The 23034-nt window shown below is 34.5% G+C and overlaps 1 protein-coding gene across 1 annotated transcript in view; it reads left to right on the top strand.

Moving 5' to 3' along the window:
- Positions 1–4821: 4821 nt before the first annotated feature.
- LOC136025475 (uncharacterized) overlaps positions 4822–23034 on the top strand; it is a gene marked incomplete at its 5' end in the record, with an annotated part of 30393 nt that continues 12180 nt past the window's right edge. Inside the window, 2 exon segments of the mRNA XM_065701506.1 lie at positions 4822–4964; positions 12735–12907. Of these exon segments, the coding sequence (XP_065557578.1) occupies positions 4822–4964; positions 12735–12907 (316 nt within the window).

Below are 23034 nucleotides of genomic sequence, written 5' to 3'. Positions count from 1 at the left end.
AAAAATATGGAATTTCGCTTCTTTCCAGTAGAAAGAATACAAAAGAGTAACCATTTTTTTCTTTCTTTTTTTTTTTGGTTCTTCAGAGGTGAACTAATCGGCCCGATTGTCCTAGAAAGAAGGCTCAATTGAATGGAAATTAAAGCTCTACAGTCTTTTTAAATTTGTCAAAAGGATTTAGTCACGGGAAAGTGGCATTTTCTTCTATTTTTTGGCTCAAGTCCACAAAATATATAATAGGGCCCAGGAGCTTATCCGCGAAATTTCAGCTCGATCCGATAACTCCTTCCCTGTTTTCCAGAAACCACACATAACCACTTAAAATTCATTTTCTTTTTTTTTTCTAGACGCCTACAGGTCACATCCGACATCGGATCTGGGTGCACGAAGACTCATTCGATGCGGAATTCTCCGAGTAATTTTCCTGGAAAGTTTCGTAGGAAAATCTTAACCCCCCGAAAGTTTCGACCCCCCAACCCCACCCCCCTTTTAACGTTGTCCGATCGGGCTGAAATTCACAAGTTAAGGTCCCCTACGGCCCAGGAGCTTATCCGCGAAATTTCAGCTCGATCCGATAACTCCTTCCCTGTTTTCCAGAAACCACGCATTAGCTACTTAATTAACGCATTTCTCTCCATAAGAGCCCATGTTAATTTGAAATTTTTAAAAGTTATTGAGAAGTTATATTTACACACATGCAAGTGATTAGCTCAGTCGGTAGAGCGTGGGACTTTTAATCCTTGGGTCAAGAGTTCAAGTCCCTTACGGGCGGTTTTTTTCACAACATCAAAAAAATTTTGATAACACCTGGACAGCTTATCATTTGAGAGATAACAGAATATTAGCTTCTTATGAGCAAAAGAAACATTTCGGTCATTCTATTTATTTTTTTTCTATTTTATACAATGATTTAAAAGTGGGGGGGGGGGGGGTTCCTCTCCTAATTCCTGTACGAGGAGTACGGGAATTATTAAATTACATCCACCATGGATTGTAGAAAAACGTACAGAATTAATATGAAAAAAAAAATTAAACCTGTACAAAAGAGTCTTTAAAAGCGGGGGGGTTTGCCTCTCCTAATAGTCTTCTTACAGTCCTAATAGTCTAATAGTCCCATGTTAATTTTTGAAATTCTTAAAAGTTACGAATATCAACATTCAAGTACATCAAAATAATCAGCTCGGCACGGCGAGAATGACTGCAAGCATCATAAAAATCCGGCTCCATTCCAGAAATGCACGAGTTGACTGGAGCTGTAAGATACATGTCCAAAAGAACTGACTTTTGACCCTGTTGGGGACTTTGCAACTGGGGCAATCCTCAGCGATGTCCGAAATAAGTGTGATATAAATGTGCTTTAAGTATATATTTTATAGCCTTTAAGTGCTCATTGCCAATTTTTAGGTGAATTTTCAAATGTTTTGAAGAAGTTTAAGTTTTTCTCGATTTAATGAAACGTGGATATTTACTTATTTTATATAAATAGTTGCTAAATAAGTTAAATAATATATAATTTACTATAATTACCTAAAGATGTTTCCTATATGAGAAGGCATTTTTAGAATAAATTCTTTATTATAGGCTTTTGGACGTAGCGATCAAAATAAAAGTGTATAATTTTGTTAACACCTGGACTGCTTATCATTTGAGATATAACAGAATATTAGCTTCTTATGTGCAAAAGAAACATTTCGGTCATTCTATCTATTTTTTTTTCTATTTTTTACAATGATTTAAAAGCGGGGGGGGGGGGGGGGGGGGAGGGTTGGGGGGCGGCAGCCACCCAACTTCCTCTCCTAATTCCTCTACGAGGAGTACAGGAATTATTAAATTACATCCACCATGGATTGTAGAAAAACGTACAGAAATAATATGAAAAAAACTTCGTTTTCTTAAAGAGTTAAAGAGGCTGCGTCCCAAAGTCGAACCTTAAAACGTACAGGAATTAGAAGAGGCAGTTGGGGGGCTGCCGCCCCCCAAACCCCCCGCTTTTAAAGACTCTTTTGTACAGGTTTTTTTTTTTGTGGGGGGACTTCATTGTTACTAATTACTAGTTTCGGCGCAATGGTTCTCCTGTCCTCTTGTGTTTAACATTTTTCGAAGTTATTCCATTATTCATTCATTTCAATTTTTGTTAATTAAAAGAGGACCTTTCCGAAGCCAAGAGCGGGGGGGTTAGCAAAAAAAACAAAAAACCTGTACAAAAGAGTCTTTAAAAGCGGGGGGTTTGGGGGGCGGCAGCCCCCCAACTGCCTCTTCTAATTCCTGTACGTTTTAAGGTTCGACTTTGGGACGCAGCCTCTATAACTCTTTAAGAAAACGAAGTTTTTTTCATGTTATTACAATAAATAGCTAAGTCAAACTCAAAACAAGCAAAACTTAACATGAGTAGGGTTGATATCCTTTATGACTTCTCAAAACAAGAACACAATTTACGCTTTACTGAAAAAAAAGAAAAAAAAGACAGTGGAATGTCAGTTTAATTGACATATAATGAGACTTCTTTCTTAAGGTTTTGAGAATTTTTCATTTATGAAAGTAATAAATATGAAAACATTTCAAATGTATTTTTACAACAAATGGCCATGTCGCTATTTACAACGAATGGTCATGTCACAAATTTCTATCAGATGTATTTCGGGAAAATATGAGGTGTGGTGGGGGTATTCATCCTCTGATCACTCTGAATCTTAAAGAGGGCGCTAGAACTTCTGATTAAAAATCCAATGAGCTCCCTCCGAAGTTTATACGATCACTTCGTATATATGAGTCTTATATGGCCCCAAGGCACAACTTACAACCCTCACCCTTGGGGCTGAAGGGCAGGAGGGCTGGTATCCTTAAAGAAATAATTTCCGGGCCTTCCAAATACTTTGAACAAAATGGCTATCTCAAAATTTTGATTGGATATGTTTGGGGAAATGGTGGGCGTAGGAGGGGTGTTAGTTCCCCTTCAATCACTTTGACCATTTTTTAAGGCACTAGTCGTTTCTATTTCCAATCGAATGAGTCCTTTTTGAAGTTTCTATGGCAACTCCTTCGATGTGAAGTGCCCTGGTAAAAAAAAAACAAAACAAAAAACAAAAGCAAATAGATAATACATTGTGCCCACATCGCTCTTTACTTAGGCAGCGCTATTGCGCTGCCTATGATAAATAGCTCTTTTAAAAGTACCGAAAAAAAACTTTAAAGTAAAGAGTGAGGTATTGACGGGGGTTGGGCAACTCCCCTCATATATGTGGGGAGTTGTGAAATTCATATATGAATTTCTGTTCATTTTAAATTTACAAGTCACTCTTTACTTTCAGTTGAAAAAAAATATTTTAAAAATAATTTAATTTCTGATCGTTATTTAAATAATGCTGAAAAATCCAGCTCCCCTCAATTGAGAGTTCTCTCCAGCCATTAGAGATTCCTCCATGGAAAGATCCTTTCACATATCCCCCCCTCCACCAGAAAAATTCTCCTGAAAACGTCTGAATACTTCCCAATAATCAATATTATATGTAAACAATGGGCAAAGTTCACTGCTCGCAGCCCATCCCCTGGGGACTGTTAGAGGTTAAGTAATCCCCAAAGACACAGTTATTTAATTTTGCGACTATGCTGAACAAAATGTGTGAACAAAACTATCTCAAAGTTTTTATCGGGTGACTTTGGGGGAACATAAGCGTGGGAGGGGGCTAGCTGCCCTCTAATGTCTTTGGTCACTTAAAAAGCGCAATAGAACTTCTGATTTCTGATGAAATGAGCCCTCTTCAAATTGTCTACGGTCATTGGTTTGATATGATCATCCCTGGAAAAAAAAAACAAAAAAAACGCATCTTTGACCTTTCTTCTGGCAAATAATGCAAAATTCCACATTTTTTTATAGAGGAGTTTAACTTTTACAATAGGGTTTTCTGGTATGATGAATGTGATGGAGTGATTTTCATTAAGATCACCCGATGTTTTGGGGATGTTTCACCCCTTTTTAAAAAATAAGGCAAGTTTTATCAGACTCGTAACTTTTGATGGGTAGCCTACCATTACATTTTATGAATTTTATATATTTTGAATAAGCATCAAAATTTGATTGTTTTGATGTATCTATTGTTATCAAAATTCTGCTTCTTAGAGTTTCGATTACTACTGAACCGCTCTTTTTGTTTGAAAACTGAAAAGATATAAAATTGCATTTTCTTTTTCCATGAAAAAGACCATATCAACTAAAAGCGAACTAAATTAATTTAAAAAGCCTTTTCCACAAAATAAGCTTTCAAAGAAAAGTAAAGAGCTCTATTAAACCAAAAATGAGCAGAAATACATTGAAATAATCTTCCAAGCGAAAAACTATTATATGTCACAATCTATAAATAAATAAAACCGGAAACAAACAGAAATTACAATTAAAAACCGAAAGGAACTGAAAACGAGCAGAAATTGATGGGATTAAGGCTTAAACTTCTCATGCCTTCTCAAGGCCAGTAGGCTACATAGTTTCCACTTTACTGAAAACAAAATACAAAATAAATTTTTTTTAGTATTTTTTTAACTAAAATAGACCAAAAACTATTAAGACTTTAAGGAATAAAAACAATATATGCATATTAAACTGACAATCTACATTCCTTTGTGTTTTTTTAGTAAATTGCAAATTATTTTCTGGTCTTGAGAATATATTTACTGAATTTTCCAAATGTATTTACGCGAGTAGATACATCGCAGAAAGGTCCTGCTTATTTCTTTCAGCTTGAAAACCAAATATGCGCATTCATTTTAATATTGGCAGCGAATTAACGTTAAGACCCTAGGTTTCAACCTAATTATTTTTCATTATAGTAAGTCAGTTTCGGATGCTCAAGTCTTTGGATGTTAGAAACTTCATTATCTTCGCGCATCCTTTGTCACTCTGTTCAATCCTACAAGCTGGAGAAAAACTTGGAATGTTTACCCGTCGTTTTTCGTGGATCGTCTTTTCAAAGGTAAGTGGTCTAATGCTTTTCAAAATATACTTTAAATCCTCCTTTATTTGCTTTTATGACTCTACGGAAAATAGGGTAGCAAATAAAATTGAGCACATTTTGTACCTTGGAACACTCCCACTTACTCACGCACGAACACTGCATAGATTTTGCAAACGGAAGATCTAACCGTCTTCCAAGCGTGGAAGAACTGATACAATTAATAACAGATTTCTATTTTCAACTGTCAGCTGGAACTCTCTTTAACGATGGTTTGCGGAAATACCTTCATAATGTAATTGAAATACTTCAGCTTCTACTTTATTTTGGTAGAAACTATATTTATTTTCTGCATTTTCTGAAGTTTGAACCAACATAAACCCAAAAATCAAATTTATTTACTTTTGGCTGCGGCAATTCTGAAGGTGGAATGCTGCATGATATAAATTCCACATATGCGACATCGATAACAATATGCTTTGTGCTGGTGGCACAGTGGATAAATCTCTGCTTTGCAATATGGAGCCCAGGATTTTATCCCAACTGCCACAGGGCAGATTCAAGTACCTTCTTTGTCAAGAAGCTTCCTTAATCCATGGACTTACATATTATTACAGGAGAATCAAACAGCTGATTTAGTTTTTCTGCTGATGACGGTCATATGTGATCAAAATATCCAGATTTTGTTGTTACTATTTTTCACTGTCTAATAAAAAGGATTTATCCCTATTTAAAATGTTATTTGTACGTACAGTTGATTCTTCTTTAAGGACTAAAATAAAGTGCAAGTTATTTAGGATTAGGAATTATTTTAAATATTTGACTGCTTTGCATTTGAATGTTTGTTTAATTAACTTAAACGAACAACAATAAAAATGCAAAGGGCACAATATTCAATGATAAAAGGGTAAGAAGAAGACGAAAACAATAATAATGATAGTGACACAACTTAACAGGGGGAAGAGGGAAGAAAGAAAAATATAATATTACTTATTTTTCCCTTTTTGCCTTCTCAACGATCTCATATAAAAATAAATAGAAAAAGTTAACTTCTTATAATCACAAAAATGATATTTTTACCGTATTTTTGACTAAATATGCATCCCATTATCACCAACCATTATCAACTTCTAATCATTATCACCAACTGCATTCAATATACATTATAGAAGAACTAGAAAAGCTTAATTTTAGGCCAGGTACACAAAAATTTGAACTTCCACACGTATTATGAAGATGAAGAGAATACTTCGTAATAAGCAACTCTTAAAAAAGGACTAAGAAAGATCAAACAGTTCGTGGTAACAAACTGTAGTAAGGAGTGACCTGGCTCAATAGTAACCGAAACGGAAAAATGGAATTTTGATACCAACAGTTCCATCAAAAGAATTGCATTTTAAATACTGATTTTAAATATATACGACCCATCAGGTTTAGTCTTACCCATCAAAAGTTACGAGCCTGAGAAAATTTGCCTTATTTTAGAAAATAGGGGAAAACAACCTATAAGAGTCATTCTATCTTACAGAAACTACACCATCAGATTCAACGTATCAAAGAACCCTACTGTAGAAGTTACAACCTCCTATCTACAAAAACGTGGAATTTCGTATTTTTTACAAGACAGATCACGGATGCGTGTTTATTTGTTGTTTTTTTGTATTTTTTTCCCCAGGGGTGATCGTATCGACCCAGTGGCTATAGAATGTTGCGAGAGAGCTCATTCTAACGAAAATTAAAAGTTCTAGTGCACTTTTTAAGTGACCAAAAAAAATTGTAAGCATGCTTATTACTAACAAAAACGTTCGTAAAAAAAAATCTAGTTGCATTTTTAAGTTGCCGAAAATTGGCTACTAGGCCTCTCCCCCCCCCACTCCCTTTTTTTTATCAAAATTTTCCAATCAAAACTACGAGAAAGTCATTTAGCCAAAAAAAATTAATAAATAAAATAACATGCAAATTTCGTTTTAATTATTCATGCGTGGTGAGCTGAAACCAAAACATTCATTGATTCAAAAACGTTCAGAAATTAAATATATAAAAAACAAGTTTTTTTACTTCAAGCAAGGAGCGACATTAAAACTGAAATCGAACATAAATTATTCTGTATATGAAAGAGGTTTTCCCCTCCTCAGCACCTCGCTCTTCACACTAAAGTTTTTTTTATTGTTTCAAAAAGTAGAGTTGCGACAAAGAGTCAAACTTTAACGTAAAGGGCGAGGTGTTAAGGAGTGGACAGTCCCTTTCATTTTGGAATAATTTTTGTTTGTTTTAAGTTTTAATGTCGGTCCTTGCTTGCAGTTAAAAAAAAACTTGTTTTTTTTTATAATTACATCTAAGATAGGATAAAACAACTTTAGTATCAAAGGTTTAATTTTCCAACCATTTTAGTGAGCGAAAAAAGAAGATTTGATGAATTTTGGCAACAAGAACTTATTAGGAATGAAAACATTTTTTGATCAGTAAATCCAGTCACAAAGAGCAGCATAGATACCATGAATATCTAATTGCTTGTAACTTTGGACTGTTGGGTAGTGCGACAATTTAATACAATGTGTGATTAATTTTCACATATAATTCTATTGTTTAACATTTAATTATCTTGTTCTTGCCTAAAATAAAAAATTAAGCTTTTATTTTTATTATTATTTTTTTTTTTTTTTTACAAACCCTTATGAGTATCAAAGATTCTGAGTCATGAACAGTTTTCACGAAACCTTTCAATTAATGAAAATACAGTTCTAAGCATATAGTGAAGGCCTACTTCTAAAAACCTCTGCCAAAGAAAAAATAAAATAAAATCAACACCACTAAATGTGCAAGAGAGTATCTCTCCAGAAAATGTACTATGATCATATGGTTCTAGGAGTTAACCCCCCCCCCCAAACTCGGGAAAATTATCCCCGAAAATACTCACCCCCGGAAGTTATCCCCCGAAAAATTGATCGTTCCTCAAGATAACACTTCCTCGCTGATCGAGAAAAGTATTCCCATAAATTTGCTCCTCAGAAGTTCCCCAGAAAATCTTCCCTGCAAAAATTTGCCCCGTGAAAGCGTCCCTATGTTTCCCAATAAGAAATACTATATGTTAGCAATGGACAAATTACAAAACTTAAAAAGACACTTAAACTTCTACAATTTCGCTTTCTGATTGTTTCGTATTTTTTTTTGGGGGGGGGGGTGTTTTCCATGGAGGTATTATCCGAGGGTAGATTTTTGGTGAGGTACATCATCTGTGGTGTGGTATGTTCCAGGGGAGTATGTTACGCGGGGAGTATTTCTCAAAGGAGGGGAGAGGATATTTTTCAGAGGTATTTTCCATGGAAGAGGGTGAACACCGGCCACTGATCATATTAAGGTTGAAATATTTAATTCACTATTCTTTTTGTGCAACAACTCAATTAGTAGAGTTTACAGCTCTTTTACAATATTAAAATAAAAAAAAAGTTATTTCAAGTGAAATTTCTATAGAAATTCTTTTAAATAAGGGGACTAGCTCCTCCCTAAATCTTCAACTCTTTATTCGATAGTTTACTAGCTCCTTATACTACTACTGCTAAAACTACCTACAAGTCACCGCAGCACCAGGCTGCCTGAGGCCAACACGGCTACGCACACTCCTCCTACATCCTAGTCTATTCAAACCCCCCTCGTCCATATTTTCCTTAAATATTTCTTTACAATATCCTCCTGCCCCAACATTGGACGACCTGTTTTCTATTTAACCCTTGACGGTGGCCAAAAAGGACAATCTTTGGCGGTGTATCATCCTTCATTCCCAGAATCTGCCCTAGCTATCTCAACCTTTTTCTCCTTTTAGACTTAGAAAGCAGGATTGAACCCCATTTTCCATAGAGTTAACTGTTCGAAATGCAGTCCTTCAGTCGGGTTCCCATAATAATCCATTGACAATTTCTATAGAAAACATCTAGCAAACCTTCGTGCATTTTTTTTGTAGCGCCCATGCTTTAGAACCGTATTTGACCATTGTAATCACTGTAGCTTCCAATATTCTAATCTTGATTTGTAGAATTACCCCCTATTCATACAAACTTTTTCAACTGAGGAAAAATATCCTGAACCTTAGCTATTCTACTTTCAACATCTTCACTGCTGCCATCGTCATTGGTAATAATACTACCAAGGTAAGTCAAGCTGTCCACTTGATCAATCTTTTCGTTAGCATGTTCCTTAAGCAGTGGTTTAACTAGGGTTTTCCCAAAATCATTTGGTACAATTTAGATAATTTTTGTGGCCAGAATTGTCAAGACTGGGCCCCACTACTCGCCATTTCACAGGCTTCTATATATTAATTCTTATTGTAAGTAGCAACATCCAGGGAATACATATGGCGTTAAAGGGTACCCATGACTTGTAACCAACAGTCGCGTAGTTTATAGAATCTTTGTAGGTCTGTACTGAGTTTTGCACTACATTTTCCTGGTGTCAAATATTGTGATGGTGTTGTTCTTCTAACGTAATACTTCTTTCTTCTTCATTCTAATTTCTGACACTTCCTAATTGTGTTGCGAGAGCAACACTTTCGTTTTGTCCGTTTTTTTGTTTTTTTTTTTTTTTTTAAATGCCGCCGATCTCATCATCATCAAAGGCGTGGTTTGGTCCACGCCTTTTGCTTTATCTGTTGCGATTCTCACTTTTGCAAGTTTTCTAAGCACATTTATTTTTACTTCATTTTGGATGCGTCTTTTATTATTTTACCTTTTGCTTTAGCTATTTGGATACTTCTTGTCATATTTGATGGTCTGATGTTGTCGGAAAAAAAAAAATTGCTTGTTGTTCAAATGACATTTATTTTCCAACCATTCAAAGTTTGATCATGCCATGTTGTTTGTACTCACTTTAGGGAACTGAACCTTAAAATAGAAGTAGCGCCTTTGTAAAAATTACAACTTTATAATTCGTTTACTTAGTGCTTCGGTTACTGTTGGCCCAGTCTCTACGTCTTTTGGTGTTGGATGTGGATTTACAACGTTCTGGTTCACACTGCTTCTAGCTGCGGCACCGCCAGGCTCCAGTACGGCTACATACCAAGGTTGAATATCTTCTGATCTGGTTAAATATGTTTCATTGTCGCTTGTCTTCTAACCGCAATCTCTTCTTGATGTTATGACGTTATCATAGGCTCGATATGCCACTTTGAGAAAAATTTAAATTCTCCTTTAAAGTTGTGAACTATTTATTTCAGTTTTGTGGTCAGAAATGTCAAGCTGCCACTTAAAAAAAAAAAAAAAAAAAAAAAAAAAAAAAAAAAAAAAAAAAAAAAAAAAAAAAAAAAAACTGTGTGGCCTGTTTTGAGGCTAGGCCCCCCGGCAAGGGTATGCGGCAGCCTTGTATATATTGATTCTCGTTGTTCCTTAAAAAAATGCTAAAGTTTGACTGTTTTTCCCAATTTTTAAGGAACAGCGACTGATATACAGGGTTCGTTTAATTAGAATAAGAAACTTTTTAAAAAGTGTCAACAATCTAGCATAGAGAACAAGGCATTGAGGAGGGGGTAGCCTTTCATATACGGATTAATTTCTGTTTGTCTTGAGTTTTAATGTTGTTCCTTACTTTCTGTTAAAAAAAAACTTGTTTTTTTCAACACATACATAAAAATACATACACAGTTATTGCTCGTTTAAAGAGACGAGATATATATAAATGGGACTGTTATTTTACCATAAATTCTGAATATATAAAAGTCATTTATTTCAAATTAGCCATCAAAAGTTATGGGTCAAAGAAAATATGCTGTATTTTTGAAGAAAAGGAGCAAAAGACCCTGAATAGGGCAAACAATTTTAATCAAATTTACACCATCAAATTCAGCATATTAGAAAACTTCATTGCTGAGTTTTCTAAAATATATCTACACAAATGTGTTTCTGTGTACTTTATCCGAGAAGAAAGATCACATATGCATTTTTATTTGTTTTCTCTTTATTTTTTCACCAGTTGTGGTTTTCTTGAGCCAATAGTCCTTGAAAATCGATAGTGCATTTGCTTTTAAAGAGTCAAGTAGTTCATGCAAAATCAACGGCTACAACAGAAACTTATTTAAATGTTCATTTCATTCACCTAAGCTATTTCTCTTGACGATTGATAAAATCACCTTATTGATGTATAATTGTGCATCAGCAATTATCGAAGAGGGGTACTAAGTCATTGGGAAGAGGGTGGATGTTCCTTGTGCCTTGAAAAGTTCTTTTCCTTGTCCAAATTTTAGTTCACAGTATAAATATATATATGAATAGTAGCAAAATGTCTTTCCAAACATGACACACATTTCATAACACGCAATATGGGAAGTTCCCAGATCATCAGAGCAATATAATCAATTGCTACTTGGTTTTCCATTTGATCAGATCATAGCTTATGGATCACAGGTTTCCCTTTCCCATAAGCTCGTTGTGATGCGATAAGCATTTATCGTTGCTTGTACGTGACAGCGGGGTCATGAAAAATGGTTTAGCTTGTGGGGTTTTAGATGTGTTTCAGTAATCTCTAAAGGAAAGGACTTTTCGTCACCATTCGTATAAATATTTAGACTGTGATCCAGGTATTTATCCTCTTTTCTTTAATTATGCAAACATTCATATGCTAATAGCTTTTGATGAGCAAATTAGAGACTAACGAATGTTTGTGTGCTTATAATCAGCATAAATAATTAATTCTGCTTATGCGTACACTGTCATCAAAGCGTCTTCATTTTGGGGGGAGGGGATGGGCTAGTGGGATCCATGAGGAATGCATTGAGATTACAGCCATTTGCCAAAACTTAAATCCTGAAAAAAAATTTGTTCGATATTCCTAGAAGGGTATACTACATATATATATATATATATATATATATATATATATATATATATATATATATATAATATATATATATATATATATATATATATATATATATATATATATATATATATATATATATATATATATATAAACATCCCCAAAAAGGGGAGGTAATGATCTTAAGATTACACCAATAAAACAAATTCAATAAAATGAGAACACTATTGAAAAGGTTTCTAGTCCTTAGCTTCAAACTTGTAAAATCGTATTTTTTTTTTTTGTAGAATGATGATCACTAAAGCGTCTTTGTTTTTTGTTTTTTTTTTACCCAGGGCATTATCGTACGGTTTTAGAATATTGGGAGATGCCTCATTGAAATAAAAGCTGAAATTTCTAGTGCCATTTTAATTAGAAAAGAGATTTTACCGAAGCCAAGTTACGTTTTCTGTAATTTTGCGGCGCAAAACAATTTTGACATTTGGTGCTATTTGGTGAAATTTGGTGACTTTTGGCACCTCAAGCAGTCGATTCGTAAATTCATTCGTGAATGTTTTGAAAAACAATCAGTAAGTAAAACATTTGTGATTGGAAACTGACCGCATTTGCTTGACCCAATAATGCTTACAGTACAAAACTAGTACAGCTTTAGCGTAAAGAGTAGGAGGTGTGCCCTATTTCATAAACATATAATTTCTGTTCGTTTTCCAATTTCAATTGATGGAACTAATAATGCTTTCAATTAAGAACTCGTACAGCTTTAACATAAAGAACAAGGGACTGTTTCTGTCTTTTATTGCCTCCTGTTTTTCGGTTTCATTTCAGAATTCGTTTTCTTCTCGAATTTTATCACATTAACAAAGCACTTCTTTTCATGTGTACCTAATACCAAGGTTATCTTTTTAGATTTTCAGTCATTATTAGTCCGAGTCACTTTACTAACAGTTTGTTGAAACTAAGTGTTTGATAATATACTTTTGAATGTTTCAGGTTCGAAACTTGCCAAATTGCAAGGTCGAAAGAGCTCAGTTTTTATACGCTGGAGCTGATTTGATGAAAACATCCCTGACCCGAGACAAACAATTGAGCTCCTCAGAAACGATGAATCCAGTAGATTTCGTTTTCTGGAACCTAGTATCTAGAAGCATTGTTGGCGCATTCCGGTGAGTTTTCTAACGTGTTAGAAAAATTGTAATTGTATTCATTAATTAAGGCACAACCTTTTGACCTAGGGCTGCTAAAAAACATATAGACTGAATCATGAAAAAGTAAATTTCTGAAAAATAGTTTCGTAAACTGTGCTCTAAAACGAAAGTTTGTTGTTACGTTCAGCTTTTCACTTTGAACAGTAACAGAATAAAAAAATATAGCTACATGTTGTCGAACCACTTAATTTTTTATTATTATTTAATTTTTTTCTTTGGCCAAAATTTGAACAGTCAATTGAGATATTTCTTTAACAAAACGGCGAATATGGTTTTGAATTTCATTCTGAACACCCTCTTAGCCTTTCTTCTGTGATTCTTCTTTGCCCTTTCAGTTTATAAAATCTATCTTGTGGGTTAAATGAAGTTATAGTCTTCTGACTCCAACGTGATAAACTAAGCTTGTTCATGAGACAAAATACTAAATACAAAAAACCTACTTCGTATCTAGCATCAATTTGATTTTGAACAAGAATTGTAATTTACCTTCATCTCCTAGAAACTTCTTTATTAGCTTGTCCCTAAGAAAGAGCCAAACCTAGAGACTAAATTATTTCAATCATAGTCAGAACCTAATATACCGAGGGGTTTTTAACCCGGGCGACTGTCAATCAAAGTAGCCCATGATGTGTGGCTTCCATGACTAAACGGTCAGACATATTCATAAGGAAACTTTTCTGATGCCTACGATCAAGGATCATCTATTTTTTTTTCTTTTTTAACATGTTAATTAATTGAACCCTAATTTAAACCTTAATAAAGTCCTTGCTGTTGAAGTCATAAACCGAGATCAACGTACTATAATAGTCATAGCAATAAATGAAAGGATAATCTGAACTTTCATACGGATTTTCGGAAGTGGAAGAAGCTTTGGGACGATAGAATTTTACCTAGAATATGAGGATTAGTTTTAACGCTGGGAAAATCCTGGCTGCTAAGTTATAGAAGTTGCTCAAATAAAAAACGAGAAGATAAAATGCTACGTTTAGGAAGATAAAATAATCGGCTTATTATGCTGATTTCAAATATAAATTTCATTGAGTTTGATAGTAAATATCAAAGGTTACGAGCCTGGCAAACTTTGCCTGATCTTCCAAATAGGGGGGAATCACCCCTTGAAGCTAAAAGAATGTCAATGAAAATCCCACCATCAGATTCAGCGTATTAGAGAATCTTGTTTAAGAGGTTTCGACCTCCTATTTGCAAAAATGCAGAGTTTTCTATTTTTTGCCGGATATGTGTTTTTTTTCTCACGGGTGATCGTATCGATCAGTGGTCCTAAAATATCAAGAAAGGAGGTCATTTGAATAGGAATTAAAAGTTCAAGCGTCCTTTTCAAGTGTCCAAAAGATCGGAGGGCAACTTAGCCCCTTCTCCCGCTTCTTTTTCCCAAAATCATCCGATCAAAATTTTAATATACCCATTTTGTTCACCATAGTCGAAAGACTCAATAAATATACCTTTGGATATAACATGACCCCCCCCCCCACAAAGCCCCGGGGAAAAGTTCTCTAAGTTATAAAATTTGCCAATTGTTTACTCATAGTATTTTTTGTTGAGAAGCATGCATTCATTTTTGGTTGACGGGGTGGGGACGAATTATCTGCTGTGGGTTTTTTCACGAGGGAATTTTCAGTTGGGAGAGAAGTTTACAGGGGATGAAATTGTATGGGGAAATTCTACACCGGAAGAATTTGCCTGAATTCTTATACAGCATTCTTTTTATATGTCTTGCTTTCTCTTGTATGTCTCAATGTTACGCGTGGAGGTGTTAAGGGTAATTGTCCTAGGTAAATTTTCACCGGGATTTAATTGTCTAGAGCAGTGGTTCTCAACCTTTTTTTTACCCATGGACCCCTTTTCCCTTCTTTTTATCTTGGTGGACCCCTTCATAGCTATTGGACATAAGAACAGTTTTCTATTCTTCACTAATATAAATTTTAGGGTTTTAATTATCAAAGAAATAGTATACGATTAAGCTTTATTTTTAAATGAAAACTTTTTATTTTTAAATGAAAAATTTAATACAAATAAAATATTCTACTATAATAATAATAATAAGTATTATTAATATTTTTATTATTACTATTATTGTGACAATAACTACAATATTACAATGTTTCTTCCATGGGAAAGCAACACAAGCTCACGGAGAGTAGAGCTCCTCAGGCAGTTTAATTCACTCCAACATTATGTAAACTGGATAAAAAAGGAGTTGAAATTAAGTGTGTGATTAAAAAAAAAGGAAAAGGCATGTTTATTCAATGAGATCCCTGTGGTTGATTCTTCTCGGCGAGTTTATTTATATTTGGTTCTATTGATGTTAATGATAGTCGAAGATCACCCCTTTTCATAATGTCAAGTCTATTGCGATCTTTTGATAACATTTAAGAAAGACGACTAAATCCCGCTTCAACAAGATAAGATGTAGGAAAAGCAATAACGTAGTTTATGCCAGAGCAAAGGGTACTTTGTAGCAACATCATTTGTTTTCCATATATTGTACTTGGTGATCTTTGAATTTTGCATGCATTATTTCATCACTTTGTATTTCGTTGAGGGGCTCTTGCAAAGATATGTCTATTTCGGCAACATTAACTTCGAAAGGAATTGAAACCCAAATCGGTATATCCATCCCGAGTAGGTCGCCAACCCGAGTTTGCATATCTTCATGTATATTTTCCAAATATTCACCATATAATGCAAAATCTTCATTTTGCAAATCACTGTTAATACAGGCCAAACAAGGAAACTGTTCAAATGCACGACGCCTGATATTATTCTTATACAGCTGTAGTTTCCTTAGAAAAGCAGCAATAGCACTTTTACTAGATATCAGATCAGAATTGTTTTCTTGGAGTTGTTTATTAAGTGAATTAAATTTTTCAAATCTATCTGATAAGTAAAACACATCACATTTATTTGAAAGCAGTTTTGCTCCAAGTTGTGTGTCAGCAAAAAAGGAAACAATAGAATCCCAAAGTGCAATGAAACGCTTAAGACAATTCCCTTTTGATAGCCATCTCACCTCTGTATGTAATTAAATAAAAAAAAACAAGTTTTTCTTAACTGAAAGTAAGGAGCGACATTAAAACTTAAAACGAAAAGAAATTACTTCGTATATGAAAATGGCTGCTTCATTATCAACGACCCGCTCTTTACGCTAAAGTTTGACTCTTTCTCTCAACTCTTCTTTTTAAAACAGTAAAAAACTTTAGCGTAAAGAGCGGGGCGTTGATGAGGAAGAGGCCCCTTCCATGTACGAAGTAATTTCTGTTCGTTTTAAGTTTTAATGTCACTCCTTACTTTCAGTTAAAAAAAACATGTTTTTTTTATTTAATGTCTGAACATTTTAGAATCAATGTATATTTTGATTTTGGCTCTCCGCAGAGGAAAAATTAAAACGAAATTTTCATATTTTTTTTTTTTTTGGCTAAATGGCTTTCTCATAATTTTGATCGAATGATTTTGAGAAAAAAAGAACGGGGGAGGAAGCCTAGTTGCCCTCCGATTTTTTGGTTAATTAAAAAGGCAACTAGAACTTTTACATTTTTTTACGAATCTTTTTATTAGTAAAAGATATACGAACTTATAAATTAGCTACGTGAAGAACTTTTGTATTCTCATGTTTTCATTACATATATGAGGGGGTTTGCCCCCTCGTCAGTACCTCGCTCTTTACACTAAAGCTTAAATTTTGTCCCAATTCATTAAGAATGACCCCTGAATCACAAAAGCCGTAGAATAAATAATTGAAATTACAAAAAATACTTTAGCGTAAAGAGCGAGGTATTAGGAGGAGGTGAGCCCCTCATATGGGTAATAATTTCTGTTCAAAATGTTCTGCCCTGGTCAAAATTTGTAACTTGTAGCCCCTCTCACGGAGACTGTGGGGGAGTAAGTCGTCCCCAAAGACATAGTTATAAGGTTTTTCGACTACGCTAAATAAAATGGCTATCTCAGAATTTTGATCCGTTGAATATGAGAAAATAATCAGGGTGGGAGGGGGCCTAGGTGCCCTCCAATTTTTTTGGTCACTTAAAAAGGGCACTAGAACTTTTCATTTCCGTTAGAATGAGCCCTCTCGCAACATTCTAGGACAACTGGGTCGTTACGATTACCCCTGAAAAAAAACAAAAAAAAAAAAACAAATAGACACGCGTCCGTGATCTGCCTTCTGGCAAAAAAAAATACAAAATTCCACATTTTTGTAGATACGAGCTTGAAACTTCTACAGTAGGGTTCTCTGATGTGCTGAATCTGATGGTGTGATTTTTGTGAAGATTATATGACTTTTAGGGGTTGTTTCCCCCTATTTTCTAAAATAACACAAATTTTCTCAGGCTCGTAACTTTTGATAGGTAGGACTAAACTTGATGAAACTTATATATTTAAAATCAGCATTAAAATGCAATTCTTTTGATGTAGCTATTGGTATCAAAATTCAATTTTTTTAAGTTTTGGTCACTATTGAGCCGGGTCGCTCCTTACTACAGTTCGTTACCACGAACTGTTTGATACAAGCCGCCCAAACTTTTCTCAATTTTGCTTACAGAATTCACGAAAAAGATCGTCTAGGAGAAAATTTGATTTAATATGGTTAACTACTTTTATTACAACAGTAAGGGCATCATGCAGACCTGCACTCATTTTCTTTGCAACTAAGTGTTGACGGTGTATCAGGCAGTGAACACAATATAAAGTGAACAGTAAATTACAGTAGAAATTAAATTTTCAAAAATAAAGAGTGTTCTGAGTTGGTTTTCTTCATGGACCCCCAAAATATCATTGTGGACCCCCAATTTGTTGTGTTTTGCCTGTGGACCCCCGGAAATGTTACATGGACCCCTAGGGGTCCATGTGGACCCCGGTTGAGAACCACTGGTCTAGAGGATATATATGTAAGGAGGGGGATTTTACCGTGGATATGGGGCCAGATTTACTGGCAATATTCTAAAAGTGACCAGAAGCTAAATAATAATACTAAAACTTCTTTCAACCTGAAAGTAAAGAGCTACATTAAAACTTAAAAGGAACAAAAATTATTATGTATATGAAGGGAGTTGCCCACTCCTCAACACTTCACTCTTTATGCTAAAGTTTGAATTTTGCTCCAATTATTTGAGAACGACTTTTGTAACAAATGGGCCGTTTAATTAGAGCAATAAAAAGTTTTTTTTTTTAAGTACTAAATAACTTTACCGTAAAAAGAGAGGTGGGTAGGAGGGGGACACCCTCTTAATGTAAGTAATAATTTCTGTCCGTTTTAAGTTTTAATATTGCTCCTTAATTAAACAGTTCGTGGTAACGAACTTTTGTAAGGAGTGACCCGGCTCAATAGTAACTGAAACTCTAAAAAACGAAGTTTTGATACCAATAATTGCATCAAAAGAATTTAATTTTAATGGTTATTTTAAATATATAAGTTTCATCAAATTTAGTCTTACCGATTAAAAGTTACGAGCCTGAGAAATTGGCCTTATTTTAGAAGATATGGGAAAATACCCCTTAAAAGTCATGGAATCTTAACGAAAACCACATCATCAGATTCAACGTATCAGAGAACCCTACAGTAGAAGTTTCAAGCTCCTAACTATAAAAATATGGAATTTTGTATTTTTTGCCACAAGACAGATCGCGGATGCGTGTATATTTGTTAATTTTGTTTTCCCCAGGGGTGATCATGTCGACCCAGTGGTCCTAGGATGTCGCAAGAGGGCTCAGTTTAACGGTAATTAAAAGTTCTAGTGCCCTTTTCAAGTGACCAAAAAATTGTAGGGCACGTAGGCCCCCTCCCACGCTTATTATTTTCCCACAGTAACCGGATTAAAATTCTGAAAAAATTCTAAAATTCTAAAATTCTTTTAAAATTCTAAAAGTCTTTGGGGACGACTAACTCCCCCACGGTCCTCGTGGTTGGGGCTGCAAGTTAAAAACTTTGACCAGTGTTTACACATAGTAATGGTTATTGGAAAGTGTACAGACACTTTTAGGTTTTATTTTTGGTTGGGAGGAGGGGTTGAGGGGATGGGGTTATGCGGGGGAAACTCTCCATGGAGGAATTTTTCACGGGGGAAGAGAATTTTCATGAAGGGAGTGCAGGATTCCTTAGCATTTTTTTAAAGAGCAATGAATAAATAAGTATGAAAAAGTTTCTTCAGCTGAAAGTAAGGAGCAGCATTAAAACTCAAAACGAACAAAAATTATTACGCATATAAGGGGTTCACCTCCTCCTCCTCCTCCTAACGTAAAGAGCCAGGTTTTGAGGAGGGGTCAGCCCCTTTTATATACGGAATAATTTCTGTCCTTTTAAAGTTTTAGTGTCGTTCTTTATTTGCAGTTTAAAAAACTTGTGTTTTTTTTATTTAATTGGAGTAAAGACACCATTCATTAGAAGTACAGGTTAGGTTAAGTTCTTTTTTTTTTTTTAAGTGGAGTTGTGAGAAAGAGTCAAACTTTTTGCTGTTTTAAAATGCAAAGTTGTGAAAAACAGTCAAACTTTAGCGAAAAGGGCGAGGTATTGAGGAGGGGACAACCCCTTTCATATACGGATTAATTCCTGTTCATTTTAAGTTTTACCGTCGCTCCTTACTTTCAGTTAAAAAATTTGTGTTTTTTTTTATTTAATTTCAGTTGAAAAACTTGCTTTTATTATTTAACAGAATAAAAATTCAAAGAAAAATGACTCTTCTTAATGCAAAATTTGAAAGTTTTGCCGCTTCGCGGCAAAGTGTAGATTTTGAAATTCATATTTTCCATAGAAATGTGTGTCAGATCAAAATCCAAATAATAGTACAGGTCGTAATAGAAATAGTATAGCAGAATAATTATAGTATATACAATAATAGTATAAAATAGTATATAAGAATAGTATATATAATAATAGTAATAGTACAATAGTAATAGTAAAACTTTGGTAGTTCCCAAAGCTTTATGGCACTTTGCACCAGGGATTACTGTTCTAAGCCATTGAAGGACAAAGAGAACATGATTTTCGAGAATTTTATATAATTGATGGATATTTCTCTAAGTTGTGCGAAAGATATTTGAAAGTGCCATGTTTTTTCTGTCCTCGTCACTGTCGCTCCAAACCTTACTTCGACCATTCATTTCAGTTTTAAGCAAATAAACAAAATAAAATTCATTACTCCTGAGTTTTAAAATTCTTAGACCCTTCGCGGCATAATATTCATTTTAAATTTCACCTAATTTAAAATAAGTGTTTAAAAGATGCAAATACAAGCGGCATTACACTTTTAAGGGATAAATTTCTATCCCTTTAAGCGGAAATTTCTATAATTTCCGCAGCTTTGCAGCTAAAGACACTATTATCCTCTCGTCGTTTATAAAAAGATTTCATTACTCCAACCTTTTTTTTAAATCTAACATAGTCTGCATGTTTTGATTTTTCGGCCCTTTTTTACCATAGTTCACAAGAAAAGGGGTCAATGATACACTAAACTACAGCTATAAGTACAGCTATAAGACAAGCTATAAGACAAGAGTTTAGTTATTTTCTAACCGAGCCGCTCCCCCCTTCTTGAAATCCTGTATCTGCTATTGTATTTACATTGTAAATATCACAAGAAAAATGCTTTTAAAGGGAAAATATGCATAATTTCCCATCGCGATGAAGTAAAAAATTTACTAGTTTGCCCCCACCCCCTTGAAATATTTTTATCAATTGTATTTTTCTTGTGATATTTACAATGTAAATACAATAGCAGATACAGGATTTCAAGAAGGGGGGAGCGGCTCGGTTAGAAAATAACTAAACTCTTGTCTTATAGCTTGTCTTATAGCAGTACTTAAAGCTGAACTTAGTCATCCAAACGAGAACATGAAAGAAAGGATCATGCAAGGAAATAAGAAAAAAAAAAAAAAAAACACTTTTCAATGCTAAGTTTGAAATTTGTGCTGCTTCCTGGCATACCGACTACCAGTTTTAGTCACTTAATGAATGAAAAAAAAACAAGATTCTTCAACCGAGAGTAAGGTGCAATATTAAAAATTAAAATGAACAGAAATTATCAAGTATATGAGGGGGTCATCCCCTTTTCAATACTTTACTCTTTGCGGCATTTTTGTTGGCAAAACTAGCTGAGCTTGTGAAAAAGCATAGACAGTCATACCCAAGACACAAACAAAGACAATTGAATTTTTTCGGAAGCCAACTGTCCTAGTTTATAATTGCAAGTTCACTTGTATCAAATTCGAGACAGATAGGAGGCCCTGGTAGGCTTTGGATTGGACTCTTATTCCCCTTTGCAATTTCAGTCTAACTTTGTCTTTAACTAAAATTAAATTAACTTTTTATTAGTTTAGCAAATGAAATCAATTGAATCAATTGCCTTGCCTGACGCTCATTGTAAAATGGTCCATATTTTGACTTTAGATGCTTGTTTGCCTCTGATTCTAGGCGAAATTATTGGTCTTATGTTTCAATTCAAAATTCTTGGTTCAACCTGCCTAAGACCAAAAATATTTGCTAATTTTCAAATATATTTGCTCAAATTAGCGTGAGAAACATGGTAGAGCCTCCAACAGATTGACTCTAGTTCGGCATTGTAGAGTGACATGAGAGGTGTAGCATAAGTGGGAGATGGTAACGTCGGCATTGAAGGGGGGGGGGGGTGGTCAATTCATGCCTGGTTTTTCTTCTCACTAAATTGGACTATCTGTCTTGGATTTCTCTATAATTAGCCATGACTTAATGCCCACAACTATTCCATTTTAATTCAAACAACCAATAGGATATCATAAATAAATAAATTCCATAAAAGAGCTTATAGTTTAGGTGGGAGGTGTTAAAAGGAATTTTTCAGGCGAAGAGGGACTGAAATCAAAAGCAAAATCATCCGTCCATGCGTCATTCCTCTGGCAGAACTAAGGTGAATAGTCATATAAATAAGAGATGAACAAATGGATTGATTTTGGGTCGACATGTGACGGACAGTATTCACTGGATTTGTTTTCAAAATCCGGGACTGAATTCGCCTTATATTGTGCGTAGTGCTATCAAAATATTACCTCATATTAACAAAATATTTTATACAACTACCAAAACATGTCTGATATTTTTCAAATACAGCATGGTGTTGTCAAAATAATATGTGATATTATCAAAATCTTTGCCAAGTCTTACCGTAATCTTGCGTAGTATTATCAAAATCTCGTCAGATATTATTCTAATCTTCTTTGCTATTACCCAAATTATACCAAGTATTACCAAAATTTTGGTGCTATCATGGTATTAGTGTGGTATTATCAATATCTTGTCACACTACACCAAATTTGTTCATTGCCTTGCAAGATTTTGATAATACCAAAGATGATTTTCATAATATATGACAAGATTTTGAAAGTACCCTTGAAAATTTTGGTAATACTTGGCAAAATTTGATAATACCACGTTCGATTTTGACAGCACCAAGCTTCTAGATTCTGCTAATATCAGATGACTTTTGGTAGTTCCAGAAAATATTTTGTTAATGTCAGGGTAGATTTAGTTTTCTTGTTAACTTGCAAGATTTTGTAACACCAAAGAGGACTTTCATAATATCTGACAAGATTTTGATACTAAAACACATGGTTTTGTAATACTTGGCAAAACTTTGATATATGCAGGCCATTCACCCAAAAACGCCAGATACCTGCATCCCTGACCTGAATGTGTAGATCAAAGGATTATAGTATAGTGACCGGTTATGCTAATGAGCTTACTTCAGTACTACTGTATAATACACTACTCATAGTATGTGTTGATTTAGTTCAAATTTCCCCTCAACGTTTCCTCAGATATTTTATGTAATATCCTGAGCCTTAGTACTACTCGCTATAGAATTAGCAGTTGTAGTGATAGTAATGGTACTAGAAATAGTAATTGCGATAGCAGGAGAAGCAGCAGTAGTTGTAGTAGTAGTAGCGCGCAAACATTGCCTTTTTGGTAAATTGATCTCCCTTATCATTTCCTGGAAATTCCAAATTAATATACTCAGTCATTCCTGAGTTACACTCTTTTGAAAATCCATATACGCATAACATGTTACGATTTAGTTCAACAATCCCCTCAACATTCTCTGAAA

This window comes from Artemia franciscana, chromosome 3 (genome assembly GCF_032884065.1).
Source record: "Artemia franciscana chromosome 3, ASM3288406v1, whole genome shotgun sequence".
Classification (NCBI taxonomy): domain Eukaryota; kingdom Metazoa; phylum Arthropoda; class Branchiopoda; order Anostraca; family Artemiidae; genus Artemia; species Artemia franciscana.
Note: the sequence above shows the minus strand (reverse complement) of the source record. Positions and strands in the feature narration are given on the sequence as shown.